This window comes from Calliopsis andreniformis, chromosome 8 (assembly GCF_051401765.1).
Source record: "Calliopsis andreniformis isolate RMS-2024a chromosome 8, iyCalAndr_principal, whole genome shotgun sequence".
Classification (NCBI taxonomy): domain Eukaryota; kingdom Metazoa; phylum Arthropoda; class Insecta; order Hymenoptera; family Andrenidae; genus Calliopsis; species Calliopsis andreniformis.
In genome coordinates, this window is record NC_135069.1 from 773,870 (window position 1) to 801,035 (window position 27,166).

At 53.7% G+C, this 27,166-nt stretch overlaps 1 protein-coding gene across 4 annotated transcripts in view; it reads left to right on the forward strand.

Annotated features, from left to right (window-relative positions):
* Positions 1–27,166, forward strand: part of Dac (dachshund family transcription factor) — a 122,625-nt gene that overhangs the window by 89,062 nt on the left and 6,397 nt on the right. For all 4 annotated transcript variants that reach the window (XM_076383251.1, XM_076383254.1, XM_076383253.1 and 1 more), the window contains 3 exons: positions 3,529–3,612; positions 25,875–26,021; positions 26,670–26,921. In XM_076383251.1, coding sequence (XP_076239366.1) covers positions 3,529–3,612; positions 25,875–26,021; positions 26,670–26,921 — 483 coding nt within the window. The remainder of the gene's footprint in view (positions 1–3,528; positions 3,613–25,874; positions 26,022–26,669; positions 26,922–27,166) is intronic.

A 27,166-nucleotide genomic window follows, 5' to 3' on the forward strand; every position in this document is an offset into this window, starting at 1 on the left:
CGCGACCAGATAAATGCAAGTTGCAATACTTCCGTAACTAGAAACATGTGCATTTTGCCTGGCAGCCGGCTAAAACAAGTTAACGCGTCGCAAAATATTTCCAAGTTGAAGCGATCGGATTCCTGGTCGATCCCGATGAAAGACAACCGAAAAGTACTCGACTCCGCGCGAAGACATGGGGATGAAGTTCTTCGCGGATAATCCGTGGAAGAAACCCGACGCCTGCCGCAAACGACAGTAGTTTTAGTGGGCGCGCCGCGAGGCTAGCTACGATCTAATCCTATTTTCGTTAGATCCGTTAATGGTTAATGGGAGGCAAAGTGGTCAGCGACCGGAACAAGGCCTAAGTCCGTCTTAAATCCTGTAGGAGGGAAACCCTTGTAGCCCTTAGCCAAGGACCGTAATCCGTGCGGGATAACTATTGCCCTTGCGTCGGCCAGAGTCGCGTAACGTCAGTCCGCGACGCGGCGGTACACCTCCGTTGGCCAATCAACGAAACCATCGAATGGAAGGCCTCCCCCACTCCTTCGTCCCTTTTGCACCTAGGGGTCGAACGCTGTCTCGATAGTTTTTCGTCGCCATCGACGCAGGTACGACTTGCAAATCGTCTTTTCGCTCGCCTAGACCGCAGACAATTGAAATTCCGCGCGGAGAAGCATGCCCGCGGGAGAGGACAAACTTGCCGGCGCGAGTGATCGTTACGCGTTTATAATATGCAAGGGTGGAAACAATAATATCGTCGTTTCGGCCAGAGGCCCACCCCTCTGGGCCGAAGGAAACCCTTCCGTGGGCAAATAACGCGACGCGTGGATTAATCGAGACCCGTCCGAGGAAATTTATGAAATTCGTGCCCGCTGAGAACGGAGGAAATCCGACTCCTCTCGGCGGAGAAGACGCAGCGAGAAATGGGAGGGCAAAAAAGCCTGTTCGTGGAGAACACCAGGGCGTCGTGAGAACTGGGGGAAGAAGAGCGGCACGAGAAGAGAATACCGGAGGTGAGCGGGAGCCCAAGGGTTGTAAATTACCGAAATAATCCGCCGGTTAATTCCCAGCGGCGGTTTATTACTCTGCTCTGATCCGTCGAAATGAAATTGGTAAATAGGCGAAGAAATGCGCCTTGCCTTGCGTCTCGCCGCCTTTCGAGGTGACCCACCAGCGAACGCGTTCAGTTCAGTATCGGCGGTCGCGCGGAGAGCAGTGGGGCGTAACACGAAAGCCACATTATACTATTCAAACGATTGCGAGGCAGGGCGCGCGGGTAAGTTGACATTGTTGTTTCTGAGGGTGGCCCGAGGCCCTGCGAATATCTTAGCGCCGCGCAGAAGCTATACACGCATACGCGTCGTCGTACAAGCCCCCGGGGGATGTGAACGCTACGCCGCCACCGTATCCGCCGCCGTATCCGCCACCGTCGCCTCCCGTCTTCCTGCCACCATACGCTAATCAATAACCGTGAATCGCTCGGGTAACAGTGGCATGCACGTTCCGTTGCACCGTTATTGTTGCCGGCGCCCAGAGTGTTCGGGCTACCGTGAATATTATTATCGGCGACGATCCTAGCCAGCCTCGATCCCGCCTCGCGATAGCCCGCTCCCCCTCTGCCGATTCCTTCCTTCAGATGAGCCAACTTTCGCGACAGCTGCGGCTCGTTCGCGCTTCTCGCGAGTCTATCAACGATCCCGATAACGAGCTTCGATCGTTCATGAACAGGGACTCGATCCGAGATAAACGAACCTGTCCCGAGACAACCGAGTGTCTCCCTTGTGAATCTTTCTCTGGTCGAAGAGAAGCAGGGACGAACATCCGGTCGACTCGACCGTGCGAATAACGAGGCGGACGTAAGTCACGGTTTATGGAGCGACTCGCGATTAGGGAACATCTAATTGACGCAGGAATGATGGAACGGCGTCGTGGCGCAGCCCTCCCAAGCGGAGGGGACTTGATCGTTTTCTTACGAGCCAACCAAGATACGTTCGCGCGGGTTTTCACCGTGGTGTGTAACATTAATCCCTGAAATTTGAATGTCGACGAGGTCGTGGCCGCATTTCAATAAGTCAGCGCCACCCGCCGTGTCCTCCCTCGTCCTGTTGTCGCGAATTTTTCCCACCGAGTCCTTGCTAAGAGAAAAGCGGAATAATCGTGAAACAGTAGTCGATAGGATTTGGTCTCGCAGCGAGGGCTGACGTTCCGTCGACGACGATCTCTAATAAAGTTCAATTATCTCCGAAAACGTTAGGTAGCAGGGGAGGAAGGTAGTGGGAGCCCTAACATCGAGACGAGAGAAAGAGAAACCCGGGAGAGATGATAATCTAAACGATCGCAAAGTGGGCTGCAGAAACGCGGCGAAATTGGCAATAACAGGGTGGGCGGGAGGGATGGCGCGGGGTGTGGAGCACGGAGCAGGAAGGGGCAGCCGCGGTAACGTATACGCGGGGCTCCGGCGCGAACTTCCTATTCTGGTTAGCATTCAAATTGAATCTTCGTGGCGGCCGGTCGTGAAGAGTTACCGCCGTTAATGGACCTCGCAAACGCTCTCAAATTGCCGGCAGACTGCTGAGACGCGGCCCTACCTAATCTACCAGCTTGATTCTCCGTGTGGCTCATCGCCCTGCGTCCCTCCTGCTCCAACAACTTTCGATGATATCGCGTCGAGCTTTCACCGTTTCGTCTGCTCGCTTTTTCCCCCAGCCGTCGTCGCCGAGCCTTATTGCGCTCGAGGAACCGCGATGGAAACGTTGCTCTGCGAAATGTCCGCAAATTGTGGGCGATCTAACGAGCGGCTTATCAGCCGATGAGCCACGGGACGCGTTACGAGCTGCGCGGCTCATTGGCTGTCGATGTAATTCGAGAGGCAGACGGCCGGAAACGGAGGGTGACTCGCGGCTTCTTTCTCTTGCTCTCGTTCTTTTCTTCCGTTAAACCGAATTAGCCTGCTTGATTTAGAGCAACGGAAACGCTTTACTCGCTGAAAAGCGACTTCTTTCTGAGGCTCCCCTGAATTTTCCAGCCAGCGAACGTAATCGATTCCGCCTCGAGACGTCGATAATCGAGTTCGACGCGCTTCTTTCGGCTTTCGATCCTCTGCAAACCTTTCGACTCAAAAATCCCCAAGGTAAAGGCTGTCTCTAGTCTCGGACGATACTGTCCCCTCGCCGAGATTCGAACTGGCTAATTTGGCGTACCGTATCCCTCGAGGGACGTAGATACGCGAAGACGGAGGCTGCTGGCGGAGGGGCCAGCGTCTCGGAGACAAGCTGCGAGTATCCGTGTCTTGGCGTAATTCTATTAGAGGTAACTATGCGAGTTCTGGTCCGCCCATCGTCCGTTGGATTTAATCACGAACCTACTCGACTGTACGATATTCGCCAGTAGCTACCTATCTACCTACCTACCTACCTACCTACCATCTTATTCCATGCGAATTGTTACAATTAATAGCACACTCGTAGACAGGGTATCTTGCTAATCAGCTTCTGAAATTTCGACGAAACCTTGCACTGATAGCAAATCTTTTTTCTCTGATTACAGCCGAATTGAAAATGGACGTTCTTCGGGAGAGGGAGGTCAAGGATAGTCTCGAGCGGCAACTCCAGGATGAACAGAAGGTTCGAGGTGAGCAGTGAATCCTCCTGATATTTTGATCTTAGTTATTGTGCATGATTCTAGCAGAATGGTTTACGGATGACTGTCTCCAAAGGGGCGGATAGTCTTTACGGTCTCTAGAAAATTCATTCTGCGCGTAAACTACCGACGCGTCTCGGCTAGATTCGCGACGTACGATCCGCGAGGAAGCGAGTTACGGGTGTTCACGGGTCGAGTCGTTTAACTCGACGATAAATCAAGAAGTTACGTAGAGACGCGCCGCTATAAAGTCTTGACCAACCTCGTAGGACTCTGCGTATCGTATTATTCTACTCTACGAGTCTTGCGTCCCTTTGCTTCTCGGTTGGCCGTTCCCTTAGCTTTCGCTCGAAGATGTCTCAGCTTTAATGGGAGGGTTAAACGTGGAAGAAGGACGGAAGGAAACGGAGAAGGACCACGGTGTACAGCCGTGATCGCTCATCCAAGTTTGTATCGAATGTCAGTCCGTAATAGAATAGTCGTTTCGCATTCTCAGGCTGCTTGCGCTCTTCGACTGTTCTCGTCGACCACCTACTCGATCTTGAAACACCCACTCCCCTTTGTCCGGTCAGGTTCTCTTCTTTTTGGCCGATGGATAAAGAAAAAAAAATGATTTCTCCATTGTAACGACAGCGCTAGTCTAAATCGAGATCTCGCGATCGAAGCTTCGGTGCTGGGGCTATGAATCATTGGGCGATCTGCTTGATAAAAGTTTCCATTTTTCTTCGAACGCGAAATTAATTGGGGACAGATGAATATTTTCGAAATCGAGAAGCAATGCGCGTCCACGAATCACCGACGATGCGACTAGGAATCGATTCTCGACGGTCGACGGCGCAAGAGAAAGCAAGAGGGAGAGAAGAGAAGAGCGAAAGCGAGCCGAGGGGCGGGTAAATTCAATATCACGGATTTTCCCGGCAAAAGATGTCGGCGTCTCGGCTGACGCGAGCACAATGCGAGCCCCGATAAATATGTAAAAGTGGAGAAGACCGACGGGAATATCCGCGTGCTTCGCCAGCCAGCCAGCGATCGTTGGTATATTGCAGCGCGGAATGAAAAAAGTCGGTATCCAGGGTGGCGGCGTCGATGCGCGCGTTCTCTCTCAGGATTTTTTTTCTGGTTTCCGTGTGCGGTGCAGGGAAGTCGTCGTCCATGAACGCGTTTCGGTCGATTCGCAGGAAAAACGAGTTGCCAGGGCCGGGCCCTCGCGGTAACACGAGCTTGTGACAACAGCAGTCCATTAGTCAACCGGCTCAGTGTCAATACATGAATATGACAGCCGGTCTCACGGAATAGCCCATCTATCCCTTCGCGCGGCTCGTCTTCGCCCTCCGCCCACCGCCTCGTCACCCATAATGTCAAGCCGGCTCTATGATATCGCAAATATAGGAAACAGTCTGTCACCCCACCGACTATAGAAACCTTTATCTTTCCGCGGGAAACTTGAACTTTCTTCGCCGTCGCTATTCTTCGGCTTTTTGGCTCGCGTGATCGATGCTGCCACAGAATTCGGCGGCATTTACAGTCGATTCGTCCGCGACGGTTGATCGAGGAGCGCGAGAATACGTTTCCGAGGATTCGCGAAGGCGGCGAAGGCGGCGAAGGCGGCAGAGACGTAAGACGATAGCTAATTTGCGCGAGGCCTCCTGCGGTTTCGGCCGGATGATCGATCATCCGGGAATATTGACGCAACGGCTCGCTAAGACCACCGTCTTTCATTCGGCTAATGACCGTGTGCCTAAATAAAAAGGCTACGAAGCGACTCGACCAATAGCAGACTCCACCTTCCTTCTTTCTCGCTACTTTTTCCTACTTTTTACCCGAATTAACTAAAAGCGAGCGCGTTGAAAGGCATGCCATCGGACGATTCAGTTTCGATGAATAGCATCTGACTTTTCATCGGAGCTAGAAATTGGTCGGTTTACGAGGTTACACGGGACGTTATCAATTTTATAGTTGACGCATCTCGTCTTGAACGTAGCTGCAGAGGCAATTTGTGCAGGAAGAGGAAGGGAATCGCGGGACAGAAGGGGGCGCGAGCACGGTGTTATTAGCCCGTTTAAAGCCCCGTTTGGCATTTCGGTAAAGGTTGAAATCTCCGACCCCCCGCGGACAGGGGGAGACCGTATTATCTTAGCAGGGGTTGCAAGGAGTCGATGCTCGTTTCTCGTCGTCGCACGGTGAGGGACTTCTAATGGGACGCGCATTGCTCGGAACAATGAGATGACCTTTGCGAGGGACCGATAGACGACGAACCACCAGATTCCCGAACAGCTCGGGGAATCTCGTCAACGAATCGTTTTCCTGCTTCTATACAAGAAAGGATGCTTTATTTGTCTAAGACAGCGCTGACTGAAAGAGAGCGAGGAACCCGAGCCACGTTTCCCACGTTATCTCTGCGTTTACGTTAACCAGAGTTGAAAAGTCGTTAGCCGTTTTTTCAACCGTGACGGTAACGTCGTCATCGCGACGGATAGGCAACCGAGCGTCGTCGAGCGAATTGCGCGAGCTGAGCTAAGATAACAAATAGAACGTGGAACAACTGGCTCTGTTCTGGATTCGATCTTCGACCGGAAACTCTGGCCGCTCTCTCTCTCGCGTCAACCGCTTAGACGACGTCGTTTTCTCGAGCAAAAAGCTCTCGCCGCCCTGTAAACCTCTGGACTACGCGCGAGTCGCCTTGGGAACCGACAGCTGCCTCTCGCTGTCGCTTTACCGAGAACTTGTGGCCTCCTTGTAATTAGCCGAACCTTTTGTCGTCAGAGAGAAACACCCTTTCGCGTCTAACCCTCCTTCAACCTTCGTTCTTTCGTTTTCTTTCGACTCGCGAGACCTTTGACACCTGTGCCGCTTTCCCGTCATCCGTCAAGCGGAACCTGTAAAAGCTTCGCCGCGAGATTAAGAAAATCCTGGAAAAATGTCGGGGTTTTTTGGCGAAAGAATAAACGTTGGGAGGCAGATTCCTTCGCGTCTCCAGCGACAACCATCGCGACAAATGGAATTGAAACTGTACAATCAACCGGGTGAGATTTATACGCGATGCTCCTCGCCCCTCGAATTAGCCAGCCCGTAATGCCAGGATCGGGTGTCGGTGTAATTGGGACCCGAGGGACTTTGCCGCGTTTCCAACCCCAACTCGACCGCGTCGAATCGTCACGCTATCCCCGAGTTTTCGCAGCTATCTGCGAACCCTGTCGACGCGTCGCACCGTTATCTCCCGCGGCCGAGAAATCATTTCGTCGATGACAGTGCGCTGATGGCAGCTGTCGCGAGGCGGCGGATTTCAGGGCTATTCTCTGTTAGGGAGAATACGCTCTTTTCCGATAATTGCCGGTTCTATGCTCGCGTATTTTCAATCGTTTGGATGCAACGGAGCGTTCAAAGGGATCGAAGGGGATAAGAATAAAATTTCTCGGCCAGCAGGCGTACGATAATAATTTCAAAGCAGCCGCGATCCCTCTTTAAAGAAGGAATCAAAGATGTCGCGCCATTCCTTCGATAATCGATAACTCATCCGCGATTTCGATGCGTCGAGGCGTTACCCTCGAACGAGTGGAAAGGCTAATTCTCAAAAGAGCTTGCCACGGCGACAACAACAACGGTTATGGACAACGATGACGTCGGTGCTACCGTGCGTAACGATAGCTTCGATTCGCTTTGAAGTGAACGTTTACACACACCGATCTCTAGAACCCTCCGGCGTATTGTGTAACTGCTCGAGCCGAGGGGTGGCAAATGGGGATACAACGTTGTCCTCCCTTGTCTTCGTCTAACCACCGCTGTCCGTCGTCGTTCCACTCCTAGACGATGCATCTGACGCGCGTGAAAACGTGCCGATGACCACCCTCTCGCCTTCCTTTGCACCTACGAATCCTTTGCGCGAGCATTCCGATTCAGTGAATCTCGCACCGGAAACACAGAGTCGAGGAACCAAGTCACCGCAGCGAACAAACATTAGGAAGCTTGGCGGAAACGCGCGCATTTCGCGGGTAATTTGCGATTCGGAGGAGTCTTCACGCGTCTCTGACTTTCAAATGAGAGAAACGGATTAACCCCTGCCCTTTATTTTCGACCATTTTTCGATCGGTTCCTACCGTTCAATTGATTCGGCCAGAATTTCCGAATAACGAGACGCAATGAATAGCTTAATCCGATTCGTCGTAACAAAGAATAGAAGAAGGGAGAATGGGGGTGGAGGTGGCGAGGGTGATCGAAGTTTCTGAGCGGTTCCACCTCGATCACAGCTGCGAGGAGAGGGAGAGAGATCGAGAGAGATCGAGAGAGAGCGAGAGAGAGAGGGAGCGAATAGATCGGGCAAAGGGTTCGTCCGCTCGGCAGCCGGCTTACCCCCTTTGTGACAGTTTAGCGTTTCATGTCGTATTCCGACTCATTGGAAATTGAGGAATAGAGAAGAGGCGCAAAAGGGATACGGCTTTGAGATAAAAAGAACCTAGTCGGTGGACGACTAGGCTACTCTGTCGCGTCGACCCGCGAAAATAAACTGTTCTTTCCCCTCGCGGGGGTGGCCTCGTGGCAGGCAGTCAGCCACGACAAAGGTGTCGCCACCGATCAGCCCCTTTTGGTCTTTCGGTTGTACGCGTTTGCCAGCGTCGTCGTGGCGTCAATTTTGTCCACGGCGTCGGAACTTTTTACGCTCCGTCCGCTTTGTCGTCGAGTCGACAACAGCCTCTTCGCGAGATCGAGATCAGAGCGTCGTTTAACCGAGGCGAAGCGAGCCGATCCGAGGCAACCAAGAATATCGTATCCAGGTGAAAAAGAGGGTAAGTCTTGGGGGCAAGGCGGGCGAGCACGATAAAACCAGATTCGATCGGTGGAGTGCGAGGCAGGGTGACGGTCGGCGTTCGCTGTTGGAAGCCGATACGCGGCTAGTATATCCCAGAAGGCAGCTATATCGGCGAAGAGCCGATGCTGGTGGCTAGAAGGGGGTAGGTGCCGCGGTCACTTTGTGAACTAACCTGGCTTTGCCCGCTGTTTAATTAAGTCTCGCCGAGACTACTCGTCCTCGCCCTTCCTCCCTTTATCATTCTCTCTCGCTCTCCCTCTCCGTTTCTCTGGATCCCTGGCCAGCAGAGGGCACGGACGGGGGTTGATTTCGCTCTTTCGGTGGCTCTCGAATGGTCGAGAGAGTCTCTCTCGTTTTGCACCCACCTCCCAGAGACCGTGTCGTGAATGTGACACTGGCTCGTCTCTCTTGCGCTCTCTCCCTCTCTCTCTCAGACAGCGAGAAAAAAATTAAATCACGGTTACTGTTAGAACGCGAGACCAAAGGGTAACCGAAGCTGACGAGGGTCTGTGCGCGCTCCTTCTGCGTCCCTTTCGACGCGCGAGAACAAAGCCCGTTGGTCAGGGCAGAGGAAACCGCGACCCCACTTCGAATTCGTCTACGTTCAACGAGAAAATTTTCCCTCCATCCATCGCGGCGAACGTTGTCAGGACGAGAACGCGATCGATGGAAGCGCATTCCCTCGATATCGAGAATCCTCGCTCTCTCTGTCCAACCTGCTCGCCGCTTCTCTAGATCTCGATCATCCGTCGCTGCTGGATCTTCTTTCCCGCAGCACATTTTTTTCCCTCGACGGCTGCTTTCACCCCACAAAGCCCCGAAGGCAGGCACGGGTATGAATTCGCTCGCGCGTAACAGTGAGCTTCCGTAATATAATTGTTAATGCGCTGATGGACCCTGGGCTGCGTTTACGCGACGCAATGGGTGCCAACCCCTTACGTAAAAATAGCCGCCTCCCAGCCATTGTCTTGCAGCTCTCAGCTGTAAACGATCGCTCCTCGTTTCGAGAGTAAACGTCGATCTCTTTTCGAGAACGCATTCAAATTGAAAGTTTCGAAAGCGTCGTGATCCGAGGTGAATCGCGGCGAATCGCGGCGAATCGCGGCGAATCGCGGCGAATCGCGGCGAATCAGAGACGCGAGGCGTAGTTCCAAGGTACTCGTGTATGCACGACACGGTATTTCGAGCATCGGCATCCTTCGAACGCTCGAATATTCGAAATAGCCGAAGGCTCGTCGAAGCGAAAGAGGGAAGAGGCGAGAAGTGGAAGAGAGTACCGGAGGTGTACCGACCTAATCATATTTCATAATAACGTCGAGAGCGAGCGAACGTTCGTGTGTGCTCTCACAGGCAGCAGTCCGTGATAAACAAAGAGCGTAAGAAATACCATTATGGAAGCTCGCTCTGCTCCGTGTAGGAAACCGTATGTATGTACCTCGAATGAGGGTGTAGAGGCGCCCGTCCGGGCGGGCCTCCGGTTTCTGTGTGAATGCGCGACCGCGCGCGAACAGACGACGACGCGAGAAATTTCGTTGCTGCGGAATTTAGATGAAATTGCGCGAATTACTTGGCCGCGCGTGTGTGCACACCGTAGCTGCCCTCCCATCCCGTGCGGTCGCGTACACGCTGGAATCGTCTCGGTTCCGCGACGGGAAACGCTTGCGAAAATTCTGGGCGTACCGAAGCGCAGTCCTCGCGAGCGGAATGGAACGCTCGCCGCTTTGTTCCTTGCGACTTGCGACAAGCCACGGGTATAGGTATCCCTCTCTCAGAAAACAGGTTGCACGCGCGTCACTGTCAGCTGTGTCTCGTTCAGGGGTTGCTTCGTTTTCTCGGGTGTCGGATTTTTTCGGAAACCATCAGCGTCGCGGTGCGTTCGAGAGCGATTTTCCCTGAACGCGAACGAAACCTCGAATTATGCGAAATTACCCGTGCTGGAAGGCGTAAATAAATAAATGTCCATCCGTAACTAGTAACCCGTTATTACGTGTCACCCTACTCCGAGTGCTCGACCAAATTCGACACCCCGAGAGCTGTTGCCTCCTCACCCTCTCGCGGTCGCGGCTCTCGCTCTCTCTCTCTGCTATCCTCTTGTCGTTCATCCTGCCACGGTAAACCAGCGTGACGTCAATGCTGGAGAATCACGCCGATCGAAATTTCGTGGTGCGGTCGTTTCTGTGTCCGCTCGTGTGGTCGCTGTTGCGGATTTCACGCGTCCCATAGATGTCTCTAGAGGGAACGCGTTCACGGCTCTCGCTTCCCGAAAACGTTTTCGAGCCTCTGCCCACCAGAAGCTGTTATCGCGGTGGAAAATGTGTCGCGATCTGGGAAGAAAGTAATTTCGCCTTCTCCGCCTTTTCCGCAGATATGAAAGAGACAAGGAGCACGGATTCGCAGTCGAAACGCGAGCGGGACACGCGTATGAAAGACGCCGAATCCGCAACCCTCGTAATACGAGTCCTCGTAAAGTAGCATTCCCGTGTAAGTCCTTCTGTCGGTCGGTCGACTACCATCTACGGCTTTCTATTATGCATGCGTCCCTTATTGGCAGTAAACGTGCTCACCCTCCTTTCGAGCCACCCCCTCGGATCCGTTCCGCTCGGAATTACGGCCGTAAGCATATTTCTAATTATAACGTCGCGAGGAAAGGCCTCACGGACAGACGGAGAATCTCATAAATTATGGAGGAACGAGCCGATTTCGAGAGAGAGATCTCGTAGCTCGAAGGGAAAGATGCGCGCGCTTTCTCTCGTCTCTTCTCTCCTCTCCTCCTCACCTCCTCTCCGATCGTGGGGGAACGCGAACAGTTTCACCGCGAAACGAGCGAAACGAGCGAAAGGGGGGCGAGCATCGAGGCCGCGCGGTGAATCGAACTGCAACTGGGAGGGATGTTCGCATTTACGTTTTGATTTGTCGTAACTGGGATCAACGGGGCGCGCAAATACGTTCATCATCGGCCGCGTCAAGCATCCGCGTTCAGGCGTTTACGCGGTTACACGCATGTGGATGGAGTGCTCGGCGATCCTCTCGACGCCCATTCGCCGCCACCAATTTGGCATCCAGAATGGTCCATAGTCATTAATGGGTCATACGCGTTAACGATTATGTTTCGGCTGTAATCATTGGACCGATTGTCCCGATCGTCGCGCTAATAGAGCCTGATGGTACACACCGTTTGGGCGCATCGATGACGATGACGATCGGAATGCAGCTGGGTGGTAATTGCTCGATCGCTTACGCGGAGATCCACGAATGAGGAGAGAGCCCTGTCGAAATGTAAATTGTTGCGGGAAAAGGCGATTCGACGATGGCGAGGCGTTTAATCTCCAGAACCCATTTGGAATTTAATCGAAGAAAGGGGGAGGGAGGAGTGAGCGTTGCGGTACCGATCCCGGCAGCTCGGGCATTTCGCTAGGTGCGTTCTAGACGTGGGATCAGCCCTTAGACGGGGGATGAAAATGTTGAGGCAGGAGATGCACGACGAGAGAGGGAAAGGTTCGAAGGCGGAGGCCAAGACGTCGAGGTAAGACGTTGGCGGTTTTGCGCGAGGGGTCGCGGCAGGTCCTTCGGCGTAATTACGTTAACCGCAACCGCCAAACGTCGGTACTGGCACGAGGGCTCCCGAAAATGCCGTAATCCGTTCGAACCTACCTCTTCATCCACCCTCGCGAGCTTTCCGCGCGCAACTGCCGATCTGAAGCGACCAGCTACGCGGTACTTACTCGCAGACGAGTGCCAGCGAGCGTGCAACCTCGAAATCTCGTGGTTCGCAAGTTGAACGCGGAACGGGGCTCAGCCGACAACCGAAAGCTTCTGTCGACTGGCAGCAGCGGGATGAGAAGGTTGCAAAGGGGTCGAGAACGGGGAACGGGGAACGGGGAACGGAGCACCGGAAACACATCCACGCGCACATTGAATTAGTAATACCGAAGGTCTTAGAGCCGAAGGGACTTGTAAGCTGTAATTGCATTAATCGCGGTGATATTTTGGGCTCAGGTGCCTTCGCGCTCGCTACGGCTCGTTAATAGCCGCCATTATCGTCGATGCCGCTCGCCGCGGACAAACCAGCCGCTCACTCGCTTCGAAACTCCGGCCGTCTCCAAGTTTCCACGGGCATCTGGGGGAAGACGCTTTGACGTTTATCGGGTTGACGACAGACGCGGGGGAGACTAACTTTTTCCTCCTGCGCCACTTGCGCAGGGGCGAGAGATGGGGAGAAGTTGTTACTAATTCGCCAAAGTACTCGCTTCGGTTGCGCGATTCAGGCCTTTCTCGCCCTTCGCGTCCTCCCCGTGCGAAAGAACCGCGAGAAGGAGCGAGGAAATATTCCCACAGAATCCGTTCACCGAGGATCCTGCGGGGCTGAGATAGTTGTCGCTCGCAGGGTACGCGTATCGAAACGAGGAGTCGTTAAAGAAGCATGGAACGAAGAGGCGCGGTAAAGAGCGGAAGAGGTGGAAGGGCGGGAGGGTGACGCTGGGGATGGTCCAGGACGAAACATTAATCTCTGGTGGTGGCAATATCGGGCCGATGATATTCGAGGCACGAGTATTATAGAGGAGCCGATGTCATTAGTCGTGGCCGCGTGTGCGTGTGGCCAGGGTAGCGAAGAGCGCCGCTAAGCGGATAGGATTGCGCGCGAGTGTGCGTGAAGGGACGAGCGCGCGAGTCAGCGAGCCAGCGATTCTCTCTGCTCGTTCCTCTGCGCTGTCTCTGGCTCTGGCTCGACGCGGTTCGGAGCGCGGCCCTGTGTCCGACGGTAGTATCGATATTCAGGACCGTGATAATCGATTGCCGCATTCCTCGAGATGGAGCGACGGTGCGCTCTTTGAATACGCCAGAGGGGCCCTGATCGTGCACGATGCATACGAACGCTCGCCCCCTCCTCCTGCTCTCGCGCCAGCACGCACTTATGGATATGCATGCACGTATGGAGGCGTATCGGCACGCATACGCGAGCGGATTCACGCGCACACCGGGTCTTCTGGATATTGCTTTTTCCTCGCTTCGGAGAATTCGTTAGCCGGCCCGCCTCGATATCGGCGAACGCGCGAACGCCCGACGCGCGTTCTTCGATCGATTCTCGGCCAACGACCAGCCGAGATCTCGAGGCTTCGATCGCGGATCGAATAGGAGCGTGGTTGCGGGCATCGGCCATCGTTTTCGAGCGCGAGGGTCCTGAACCGTTCGGGATCGCCCGCTACCCCTAGCCCACGCGCACCTCGGTTATTGTTCACGTTAATTGATGCGTTATGTTTGATGCCGTTGTGATAGCCATTGTACGCGGGGTGTCCACTGATAACTGAGTTACCGACTGCGGCGGCCAGAGTGCACTCAAACCTAATTATCTCGGCCCAACTGCGACTGCCGCATTGCGTTGCCAGTGTCCATCGTCGAAATCGCACGCCACGCTCTTCTGCGCACTGAGCCACGACCGGCCATTGCGTTCGTCGATTGCACCCTTAAAGGTTTTTCACTCTCCCAGCGTAGAAAGATTCGAAGGAACGGTTCGGTAACAGTGGAGAGGAGGGGTAGGTCCACGCGATGGGAGGAGGAACGAAAAGGCGTTCGCTCGGAACAAAGAACAAAGCTTGTTCGCGGCGAGCCGCGACGGGCCGCGACGGGCCGCGGCGCGATTAGGCCAGCCTTCCAATTAGCCGGTCGAAGGTGCTTTCGGTTGCAACCCTGTCGTAAACTCATCGTGTTTACGCGGCGATTGCGGAGAAGCCGCGACGAACGGAAGTTCGCCACGATAAATTCTGAAAATCAATTCCGTGCGCTGCTCAGTCGGCGCTTTTTCGGCGTCCGCGGACGCATAGACAGTCGAGCTATCGTCGTTTTCTGTCCGGACGTCGAAAAAATGACGCTGCCGAAGGGTCTTCGGCTCGCAACAGTTTCTGACGAAGCCCTCCGTTCACTCGCCGTTTTTTCACCGGTCCACCTTTTACCGAAGAATTCGCCGTCCGGCGCGGTTCTTTATTGTCCAGGGAAAATTTACGGTCGACACCGAGTCGTGGCGATCCTTCGCAATAATTCGGTCGCTGCGCTCGCGCGGCTGCGAGACGTCCCGCGTGGCCGCTTCAAATTATTTCCGAGAAGACGAGGGACACGGTCGCGCCGGCATAAACGTCGTATTTGAAAACGTATTTGAAAATTCCTGAAATTTTATAGCGACGGTAAATCGAACGGATACGATCCACCTCCGTTGTAATGACCTTCGATTCCACCGCCAAGGGATACTCTGCGTTTACAGAAGAAGCGCGCGCGTTCCGAAGGGTCGCTGCCGAGTCTTCGACCGGACCGGACCGTCTCGCTATTTCCGCGATCATCCCCTTTCGCTTACGTCGTCCCCTTTCTCCAGCCTTCTCTGGCTGGCTGTGGCTCCTCGACCCTCGCATTGCCTGTACACACATCGCGGAAAATGACATTTTGTCGGTTGTAAAGGGAGCGTCGTAAAAATCGTAACGCCGTCGACGCTGACTACCGCTGCGTGCACGCCGAGCAAAATTGCACCGGTCCTCGGCCTATTCGTTGTCCATCGACATTGCCCCACGCTTGATAGACCCTTTGTACTCCGTCGTACTATGGACTTTTATGTCCTCCTTCCTAGGCGAATCGAGCTGCGCGCAATTCCCGTTTCAAACGGTCCTCCGTCTTTTCTAACCTTTCATTTTACGAACCTCGCGTGGATTATGCAAAAGAATTAGTCGAATTAGCGAATCCTTCTTCCGCGTGCGTTTTCTGAAGTAACGGAGTGCACGGTCTCTCTGGTCCAGCACGTTCTCGAAAGGAACAAAGCTGACCATATGCGTGTACGTGTGCTCGTTGTCTCAGCGCGTCTGTGTCGCCGGTACCGCAAAGCCCCGTAATTAAACTCGGAGAGCGTCTTAGATGCAAAACGTACTTAGTAAGCTCCGCTTACTCGGCCTCTCTCCCTCTAAGAGAGCCTCTTCTGGGGCTCCCGCGCGTCACGGGATTCGGCAAAGAGGGGAGGAGAGAGAGAGAGAGAGCTTTGTACTGGAAGGGGTTCTCTGGACCGTCCAGCGGGAGAAGAGACGGAGAGCCAGCGTGGAAAGCGGAAGGGTGGAAGGAGAACGTGCGGCGAACTATCGTCTCTCGTTCTCCTCCCTGCTTCTCCCTCGTCTAGCCGGGCGTTGATGGGTTTTCCAACCCCCAAAGTAGAACCTCCTTGTTTCTACGGCCAGTTTCGACTCCAGCTACGGGATCTAGTTTCCATCGTGCGGCATCCGTGCGCGGGCAAAGGAGCGCGCAGAGAAACCGGACGAAGCAGAGAGGGGAAACCGACCGGATGCTTTGCGAACACGAACCCGTTGCTCTGGCTAAGATTCACCAACTTGCCTGCGAGAAGTAATCGACGAAACCTCAAACATGCTTCTCCTAAACACCGTGCATTATATTACCGGTCCGAATCAGTGCTTCGGAAGGGGTCAAGAACTGAGAGCTCGAATCGTCATTAATTGAGTATCCGCGTCGAAATAAATGCTAACTAGGATTTACAGTAGCAGCTGCCGCTTCCTCGGAGGGTTCAGGGGTTAATAAAGACGTATAGGAACGAAAAGGGCGATCGGTTTTCGGGAACCGCCCTGAACGCTTCTTTTCGTGCGTGTTTTTCTCAACTATACTCGGGATTGATTCTCGTACCTCGACTCGTCGATCGGCAAGGAAAAGGGAATCGAGGAACCCCCTCGTGCGACGAGTGTAATAAAGTAATGGGCACGCTGTCCGTGGTCGCGCCTTCTTATTCCCCTGATACCTTTATAAATAGCCGTCATTTCTGAGACATTGTTGGGCTGAACAAACCCCCGGAAGCGGTTCTCTGTAAACGCTCGACGAAATTTCGTTAATGCTTTCGGTGGATGTATTGACAGAATTTCCCAGCGATAATTGAATATTTCGACAAGGTTCTGCGCAGCTTGAAAAAGCTAGAAAAAGGGTGGACGTGGTGGAGGGAGAAGAAAACGCGGAACAACGTCGGCGGATCGATCTCCGGAACGTGTCTTGGTCCTCGGGAGGCGGAATTAAAGGGGTCGCTGGTTCCGTAATTGTCGGCAAATATTAATAACCGCGGGGGCAGAGGGGAGGCGACAGCTCGCGCGAATTCAATGAGAGAGAGGGAGAGAAGCGAGCGAGGTTGGCGACTTCGCGAGGGTGAACTCACCGAACCGGTTATTCTCGAGAGCAAATACATAATGCCTGGATGATTTTCCTACGATGCGACGAGGGCGAGGAGCTGGGCGTGATTGAAATTCGGTGACTCGCTTTGACGCAATTACCGACGGCCGTTCGTCTCTTCTCGAGCGTCACGGTAACCGAGTCCTGGCAACGTCGCCGGAAAGAGCCAAGGTGAAACTTCCGGTAGGCAGCGAAGAAGAGTGGGGATGACCCAGTCGAGCGGCAGAAATGACGGCAAGTTCTCGCGAGCGAAATAATCGTGGAATGTCGAGGTCGCGATCGAAGAGGGATTGCATGAAAATCGTTCGGTATACCTGGCGGCCGGAGGGCGGTCGGGAGGGCAGGCAGGGGGTTGACGTCGGTCGAGTTTCTCGAAAAAATTTCAGGGAATTCGTTACGAAACGAAGCCCTCGAGGTGCACGCCATAAGAAGAAGCCCTTCTTCTCGATATCCTTCGAGAAGCAGCGAGTCTCACCGGACTTATTCATCGACGATCGTTCCCATCGCGCTCACGATATATTATATTGTCTCGCTCGTGCACAAACGCTCGCCTCATATCCGGTCGACGATGTGTCCGCGGTGCTTCGGGACGTATTACGTGACAGATCGGTTCGTTAATGTTTGCTCCTCTTCCCGGAATCGGCGAGACACTTCGGCGAACAACCTTTACGTCCGAGGCTCTGCTCTGCTCGTCGAACAGTCAGAGATCGGGAGATCCCTTCGAGGTCCTTCGAGCGAAACTTCCTCGCGCAAGCACAATGTACCCGTGTGGCAATCCTATATCCCCGGATGACGATGGAACGCGGCCGTTCCGCCGCGACTACAGGCACGCACTTACATAGAAGTGCGCGCGGCCGACCAGCTCGTCCTGGTCGATAGCGTTAGCCACGCGTGTAACGCGACACCGTATATCTGCTGGTAGATTGGAGACGGCGATCACCGCCGCTCAGGGAGGTCGGCCGTCTTCCACCTGCCATAATTCCATAGAGTCTCCTACTTGGTCCCTTTTCCCTTTTGCCCTCTTGAATTACTAAACGCGTCATCGATCGACAAAGGCGGGGAGCAGGGGTCGAAGGAGGTGGGCAAAGCAAAGCACGAGGCGTGGGAGGGAGAAGCAACAGCGAGAGAGCAGAGACTGGCAAAGGTCTGGAAGTATCGAGTTTAGATTGTCGTCGCGGAGAAAGGAGATACGCGAAAGCAACGGTCGCACGATGGCTCGCCGAGCGGGCTTAATCTTGGCGGAAGCGCCGAAAGAAAAGCGGTGGCCGCAGATGGAAAGGGAGAGCGTAGGGGACAGGGACAGGCGAAGAACGCACGGGTGCGCACGGGTGCGCACGGGTGCGCACGGCAAGGGTTGCCATTCCCTTTGCTGGATGTTTAATGCGGCAATCTAGGGGCGTGATAAAGTGCCAAACGAATGCCGAAAGGGAATCGCGAAGCGAGTGGTGAGCGAAGCACCCAGGAGTTTGCTGCTACAATGCTGGCACAAGCCATTATGTTGTATAAACACACGGTCGAGTCGACTCGAGTCGAGAGTTGGGTCGGTCGGTTTGCGGCGGAGAGAAGAGCCACTTCAGAAACTGAAACGGAGGAAAAGAAAGCAACCGCCGGCTGCGGTCTGCAATTGAAACGTGTCCACCCTTCCGGTACTTCTGTCGTTCTTTGGTGTCGCGGCCGAGCCTCGACGCGATCCGCGAGCGCCTCCTACTTTTCCCTTTTTCCATTCCGCCTGGCGTCCACTCGCGTCCACTCGCGTCCACTCGCGTCCACTCGCGTCCACTCGCGTCAGGGGACGCCGCAAACTATTCCCTTTGCGGCACCGCCGCCGCCTCAAAGAACAACTCGAATGGGATCTCGCTTTCCATGGACCGCACACCGTTGCTCCGCTTTCTATGCCCGCGAGAACAAATCGCAATCCCCTGCAAATTGACCGCAACCTGAGCCGCCTTCGCTTCAATAATTCCTCGAATATCTACGCTCAGGTACGATAACTAGGCAAGCTGATTCTTCTTCGTTAAAGGAATTTCGACGAATTTTGTTTAAAAGAAGGACGACTCGCGTAGCTTTCATCGCGACGCTAAATGATGCAAGACTCGCAACCTCGTTGCCGTGCTACTTCGCGATCCTCGTTTCTCCGCCTCTTCACCCGGAGCATTTTGTCGACGGAAAAGAAGAATAACGTTCTTTGCATACTCGGATTAAAAGGCAAACAGTCCTTTGCTCTTGAAAGGGAGGCGGAGAAACGGAGCCACTGAGAATATCCGTAGCCGTTGAAAGGAAATTTATGGGAATTAATATCGGTTCCCTCGAGAAGAGAGGAAGAGAAAGGAAGGGACGGGGCTAGCTCGAGGTAACTCGATTCTAGTTGTCTCGGGGATTCGCGGAATGCGACTCGCCGACATGCATGAGAGGGAACTTTAAGAATTTAATTCGTACACAGTGTGCCGCGCGTTCCTCCTTGCCGTGGAAATGAGAGGTGGGGATGGTGGTTCTGCGCCCCTCTCAATATCCACTAACTTGGCGAAAAACTTTGACCTTTTAGTAAGCAACGCTACTTCTATTTATTCAGTCGATAGAGACGCGAGCAGGAAGGGTGGTTCGATGAGGGAGGAATCGACTTCGAACCAGAAGGTCCACCGAACCATCAGCTAATCGTCTCAACGATCTTTATTGAGTCTGACCACCCATAAAAGCTACATACTTTCTATATCTGCTCGGGAAACTCACGACTCGTTGACACATCCACGCGCGATGGGCCTGAGGTGAGAACGACCCAGCACGCGACAAAAAATCACCATTAAACTGCTGTACGTCTCCCAGGGGATGGACCCCGAGTTTCTCGTCGCGACGGAGGTTGGGTATTAAACGCGGAAACGCGATAAGCTAAAACATTTCTTGTCGGCACGCTCTGCGGGGTCTCAGTTCCCCTTGCACGTTCCCTTCTCTCTATCCCTCTCTCGTTTCGTCTCGTTTCGTCTCGTTTCGTCTCGTTTCGTCTCGTTTCGTCTCGTTCCCTTGCTGTTTTGGTTATTCGAGGAAAAATGAAACGTCATCGAGGCCTCGTTCAACGCGGATCGCGTAATCGACGCCTAAGGGGAGAAGAGTGAAAACATTGACGATCCCCTGTGGAGACGAAAAAAAAGGAACAATGCTTAGCTTTTAGTCGAGCAAATATTGAGCGATTTTTTCCTATGCGAAACACTCACGAAAGGATAGTATTTTCAATTAAAGAGAATTCTCTTTTATTCGATTGCGAGTATCTGAAGCAGGATGGTAATCAGGATGCACAAAGAACCTCTCTCGAGAAGAGGACCGCGGGCGATAAAAAGGGGACAAGCACGATGCGTAGGAAATTGGCTGGTTCGATTTGGCCATCTAGCGCGAGAAAGATCAAAATAGTTTCACCCCGAAGGAGAACGGCACGCGGAGGAAGCCTGGCCATTTGGCTGGTCTCGTTCGATCGGCTGGAGCCATTTAAAAAAATAACCTGGCATTAGTAGGCTTTGGCTTTATTTTATCGGTTCGGTCCGCGATTACCACGATAACTATTCAGCGTACGTTGCTCGGGCTCGCCGGCATCGTCACCACCGCAGCTTTTGCCATCGGCACCGCTGCCATTATATTTAACGCGATTCGTTTGATTCGACTAGCCATCTTGCCTACACCCTCGTCCCCCCAGTTTCAGTCCCGCTTATTTTCTGGCCGAAAAGTAATATCCGTGATGGTCGGTAAACTGGATGACTAGCTGCTATCGAAATAATGAAAATAGAAAAGAAATCTCCTCTCGCGAAAGCGAGTCAACCTTTGCTTCGCGAACTCGACCGAGCGGAAAAGAATGTGGCTGTCTCCTTCCGCTCTCGGAGGAGAGCTCGACGAGCGTATCGGTGGACCGCGGTGGCGCGACGACGTCGACGGAACACATAATCCTGATATCTGTTGGTTTTCGGGCAATAAAACACGCGTCCCATAGAATCGGAGCCCCCGAAACTGCCGCTGCTCGGTGCCGATAAAGAAACTGCTCGCAGATACGGATCCCCTCGCGTCCCATTCGGTTCGAGAAACTTTCCTGTCGGCTGTTCTCCTTTTTTCCTCGGACCGAGCCGCATCACGCGTAATTGCCAGTCCTTGGACACGTAACGAGCGGCGAGGTCAATCGGCGGCTCCCGTTAACCGACGAACGTGCGCGCGAAATGCGTTATCACGGCGTAAGCCTATCATTCCGCTCCATCGACCATTATACTTATCGATAATATAATACGAATACGAGGCAAATTAATATATACGTCGTGCTCGATCACTGATCGGCACCTTTAAAACAATTATCCGGGAATAGACGCGTTACTGGCAGTACAGCTCCACGCCATGCCGCGTCAGGAGCTCCCAAGATCGAGGGAAACGGCATTACTCTTCGCGTCTTTTTCCTCTATTTCAGGAAAAACGACTAGCAAAGTATAAACGTTTCCTCCGACAACGCGAACTGGCCGAAGATCAGCTTAGCAGAAGTCGAGCGAAACGCTTGGCTATTACGTTTCCGCGCGTTCCGAAGCGAGTAACCAGATCGGCCGGTTTCGAATGACCCACGCTCGAATGGAGAGTAAACATTTTCGTATTGCGGGACGCGGGTGAAACTCAAGCGCCAGCTTGTGAATTTCGGACCCTTCGACACCCATTCGCCGATCGGACCACACCTGTGCGCGTTTCGAGGAAACCTAGGCAGCAATTCCTCGCATTTATCCCCTTGCCCACGATCTCTCCGTGTAATCAATCTGTTTTTATGCGATCAATTACCCTTCGTTACGTTCTCGTCTGACGAATTATGTCGCTCCCTGTATGCTCGCCTTTTTCCGAAAAACAGTAACGCTTTGAAATCTGAGCGAATCGAAGGGCTACTTCGATAGACACCCGCTATTGGCCGAGTTCTTTCCTTCAACGGGAGTGTAACACCGACCGATAAACAGATTGGCAGAACTCTCGCGAGAGCCACTCTATAACGTACACAACGGATGTTAATAGGATAAATTAGTTTGTCCTATGAAAACAGTTAGCGAGATGAAGCAGACGAGCGCAAGCGTGAGCTCGATCGTGAGCTCGATCATTCTCGGAGAACGAGCCTCGGGAGAACGCGAAAGAGGATTTTCCCTCGGATATTTCGCCGGATGCTGCTCTATCCCGATATCGGATAAAAGAATAATACGTAAAAGCGAAAAGCTTTCGACTTTACGACGTATCTCCTCGAAGGGAGAACCTGGGGGTGGTTGGGTTCACAGGCGAAGGGATACGAGCGCGAACCGTCTGACCCTCTCGGGATGTTTCCACTCGCAAACTGGATTCCGATGACCGATCTCCATTTCCATATGGGTCACAGAATATAAGAGGGTAACGAAAAGTTGTCACCACGAAATTGATATTTGAACGACGAGCCGTGGTCTTAGGAGGGTGAGCGACTCCGTCGAAACGATTCTTCGGATCGATGTCGTTCGAAGCGAAAAGAAGCTTTTCGCCACGCTCCTCTATAGAAAGTAAGAGGGAAGTTGGTGGTATAGAGGCCGGAAGATATTATTTCGCGCTCTCGTCGATTACTCTGAAGGACAGGATCGTAGGCCCGGACGAAATTAGCATTCGCAGAGGATGCACGGTCTAACTACTATCGACGTTCGCTCGTTTATAATCGTTTGGCGGGCAGAAGGTAATGTTGCTCGGCAAATGGCTTTGTATGGATATCGAGAGAGCCGTAGAGCACAGATGCTGTCCGTCGGAGGAGCGAGTGGGTTCCCGCGTCTCGAGTAGGTGCGTAAGAACCCCTTTAAACGATGGCTAACGGCTGTTCCTCGGTCCTCGAGGACGTATTCGGGCAAGATTACGCGCGCTCGTCCAGACGCCGCGGTTCATCCGCCTTCATGAATCGTAATTACGCATTAAGTGTGCGCGGACAAGCTTCTCGACCCTAACCCTCGCCTCCGATCTCCCCTTCGACTGCAACACGGTTTCCGCAGGACGCGCGAAACGATTTCATTCGAGGCCTGGCCCAGGAATCTGCTCCTTCGAGAGTACAGGTCTTAATAAATGTAGAACAGTCGAGATGAACCGTAGAGGTCGAGGGTCACGAGATATTGCAGCTTTTGTAGAATCGAATAGAGCAGAATATCTAGACGGGACATTATTAATTTTTCTTAAGCAGATCCCGGTCATCGTTGGCATCGCCCGCGGCCCAGGAAGGAGAACGAGTGTTGCAGGTGCCGAGAATGGTCAATATAACCTCAAAATGTAAATCATATTGCTATTCCTGGAGGGCTCGTTCTCTCGCTTGATCTCCATCCGCGTTTCGAGCTTGTATTAAACACGGTCTGGGCAAGACGGCCAGCCTGTATATTAGTTTCTGCGGGTTTCCCTATTGGATTTGGCCCGTCGCGTTTCCCCTGATTGTTTACGCGGCCGGCCACTAATTCCCAGAGATAGGCGACGAGTTCGAAACGCCCCGGAGCGTCTGGGGCACGGAATCTGCTCATGCCTCTGCTCATGCCTCTGCTCACGACGTTCCCCGAGCGCTCGAAGAGCCTAGATCTCGACGATTCCAGTCGTGACAGCGGTAAGATCGATATCAGGCCATAAGATCGAAGCCCCTCTCTGTCGCACACTCTCTCGTCCTACCGTGAGGCAAACGTGAAACGTAGGTGGACGCGTTGAGAGTCCGCGATTCCTCGACGTGGGGAGTCCGCGCGACCTCAGAGGATTTCTGAGCCAGCGCACAGCGGTAGCTGATGTATTTTGACGTGTCCGAGGAGAGTGCCCGTTCCCTCTCTCTCGCTCTCTTTTTCTCCTCCAAGCGCATTATCTAATGGAGCGTTCTCTCCCCTCCACGGGTCTTCCTCCTACGCTACCCCGTACCTGTCCCCTTTGGCTGGTTCAGTCGCGACCAATTCCCCTTCGTCTCAGAGATTTTCGAGTCTCCAGCTATCCGTGACTTCTAGCCAGTGGAACAACGGTTCGCCGATGACCGTGCTCCATTGCCGGCTCTGATTTCATAACCACGACCACGGACTTTTTTCCTGAACGCGTGACCGACGTCGTCAGTTTGTTCTAGCCTAGAAATGCAACGATTTATCGATACGACGCGGATCGAGCTGGATCGCGTTCTCCGGTACTCCCTTTCCCTTTCTCAGGAAGCTGCGTCCCCTTCTTCGCCACGAAAGAAACGGAAATGTCTGGGGGAAGGGCAGAAAGGATAAATTGCAACGTGTACCGATCGTTGCCTCGACTCTGTTTCGAGCAGTTACACGGCTGTTACGTTCGAGGCGAGGCGGAACAACCTCTCGATGAGCGTCGCAGAGAAGACAATCCGCGAATAACCAGTCCGCCTTCGTCACTGGGGAACTATTGTCCCGAAGCAATCGGACGGACGGGAATCAACGTTCCCGATTTTTCCCTGAGAGTTCGATCTGAAAGCGTCGTAGATCCTGTAAGGGGTATACTCGTAGAGGCGGCGGGAAAACGGGGTCCAGCATCGTTGATGGTTCAGGGGTGTGAGGAGAGAGCAAACAGGGCATAAAGAAATTCGGTCGGTAGTAGAATCGTAGGTGGAAATCGGAGCGAAGCAGGCCTGGTTCGAGGCAATTCTTTGCCAGCTCGCGTGTATCCTTAGTATGCAACGTATGCAGTCGGTTGTTACCGAAGGAGTGGTTTGCCGAGCGGCCAATGGCGAGTGCTCGAGCTAATTCTAGGGTGCCGCAGCCGCGCCATCTTTGCATCATAATGCTGCGTCCCCCTGCCTCCCCCCGTGCCACTCCGCCCGCTCCTACCATCGAAGAGAAGTCTGTCCCCCTTCCCACCTTATCCCACCCCACCTCGCCTCGCGTTCCTCCTCGCCCTCACCCCCTCTGCCCCCTCTGCCCTCTCTACCCCCTATCCCTCTCCCAAACGCCGCTTCTCCTCCTCGTTCCCTCCCCCGCTTGCTCCCTCCTCCTCTGCACCCTCTCGCGCTTTCTCTGCACCCTCCTCTGTCGTTGCACACCTATTCGACGAAGAGACAGCACCTGGACGGGGCACGCAGAGACAGAGGGAGATGGAGAACGCGGTAACGTTAGGAAACCGCGTGCCTGAAAAGTCCGCGAGAGCAAGATAACCGACGAAGAAAGACAAAGGTGAAGACGGAGAAGGGGAGCTCGGTGACGAGGTAGGAAGGGGAGAGGGGTTGTCTGCGCCTTGTCTGCCGGGAATCAATCACGTATCAGTGATGCTCAACCGGTATCTACCTGCCGATCGCGAAAGAAGCATCGCGAAAGAAGCATCGCGAATCGAGGTATCGTACGCGAGGATTTGTGTCTCAGGCATCAACGTCGTTCGAGCAATCGTCTAGGGCGCGTACGTCCTCGGCAATGCGTTGTCTTCTAATTGGTCGAAGAAAATGTAGGCGCGAGAGAAACGGCAACGCCGGCGATCTCGATGGAACGAGGATCCCGTCGATAGAGGTGTCGACAACAAAGCCCAGGTTCGCGAGAGATCGAGCCAAAAGTGGCGAGAGCGGGCGATCCTGACAAGACACAATGGCCGGACGCGCGGGTTCACAATGATGGAAAATAATTAAAGCGAGCAGGGGAAGGGAAGGCGATTGAAACGCGCCGACCCGAGGCCCGAACCATCAAACCGATCAGCTTCGGTGCGAGAATGCGCCTGACCGTGTCGAGTATCTGTTCCTGCGCGAGTTCACGCGTGAGATAGGAATTGTTTGGGCCCGATGCATCGTTACTCATCCGCGGCTAGACAAAATGAAGTAATCAACCGCGGTAGGCTGTTCGACAGCCGCGAACTTGTCCTAAGAGAAAAATCCATCGCGTTTGCAAATCGAGCGGCAGAGCAAGGGGAACCGGTTTAACTGGAGGAGTCGTCGATTCGTAGATCGATCGATAACTAGGGCCAACGATTGATCGACGTCGATCCCTGGTAAGCATCGTCGACAAGCGCGCACAGTAGCCGCTGAAGACGATCAGACCCCCGCTTAGACGCGTGCTCGAGGTCCGAGGCCCCCTGTGCTGGCCGTAAAACCCCCCGCGGTAGAATGATACGCCAAGATAATTTCGTTGGACTTTGACCGCGCCGGGGTTCCGCCACCTGGGGACCTGGCGAACGCCTGCGCGAACGCTAAATCGTTTTGACAGGTGTCCGTCGAAATCGTTTCAACGCTACGTACGACATTCTAAAGGTCGAAGAGTAACTCTTGTCTCTTCGGTACTAACCGCTCTTTGTGTCTGTCTGCTTGCAGTGATGTATCAGAAACGACTGAAGAAGGAGCGAAGGGCAAGGAAACGTCTGCAGGAGCAACTGGACCTGGAGATCAAGAGGCGTACGCAACTCGAGGAGGCGTTGAAGGCGACGGGAGCATCTTCCGAACAAGTTAGAGCGATTACCGGTAAGGGGAAGTTCGATCTTACTAGATTCGAGATTAGCTCGCGGGATGAGAAGATCGTCGAGGAAAACGGACGCGAGTTCGCGTCGAAGTTCGTTTCCAGGCGATCTCTGCCTCCGGCTCTGTCGGTGATCTCGGAATAAATTAATTAATTCGCCGAGGAAGAGCAAACAGCCTGACACCCGGCAGAATACGATTCCTTACTTATCCTCCGCCGCCGGGGAGATCTCGCTCCCCTCCCTTCAGCTTCGAGTATCGTCGCTGCGGCTCCTGTTTCTTGGCTGACGATAAACGCCTCGATCCTCTGGCAGCGAGAGGGCCACCGGGGCACACCCCTCTTCCTGTCACTAGCAAAACTCGAACGGCAGCCTGAAACCCTTTAAGTGAAATCTCTTATTCCGATACAGAGCGCGCGCGGGCCAGGCCGTGGTTCCCGTTCGCGTCGCAGCCGCGCTGCTGATTAACCCTGTCAGAAGCAGAGAGTAGCGATACTAATTTCAATTGAAACGGAGCACGCGAATCTACTCGCTCGAGACTAGGGAAGGGTGTGCTCGAGGGGTCGTTACCTGTCGTCGCTGTAAGCCGAATCCCGAGCACTGTCGAAATCGAGTGTCGCTGAAGAGTTTCTTTTTTTCTTTTTCTTGAACATAGAAAACGTGACGGTGGAAGCGCGCACGAGTTCAGAGCCACCAGAGGCTAGTCCGGTGCACTCCCAGTCGCAGCAGCAGTCCTCGCAACAGCAGTCCCAGCAAACCCTTCAGCAACAACAGCAGGCTCAGCAGTACAGAGAAGCTCAAGTGCCGCGCCCTTCCCAGCAACCTTCAACCCCCGAGAAGCCAGCATGGGGATACGGCTTGGACCTGATCGGTAGTCAAGCATCCGCCTTCTGGCAGAACTACCAAGGTCAGTATTACCCTGATTCACTTTTAGTCAAGATTCGAACGAGCATTGAAGCTCTCCCAAGGCGCGTTGTAATTGGATCTGGGTAGAATTTTCGAGCAGGGGAAAGTCAGGAAAGAATGGGAACGAAAAATAAGCTCGCGAGGGTAAGAATTGTATCGGGTGAAATTTAAGAAAAGCCAGGAGCCTCGCGGGCACCCTTCTCCCAGCCGCAGCAAAGAGGGTGCACCGCGGGCGACCGCGATGGA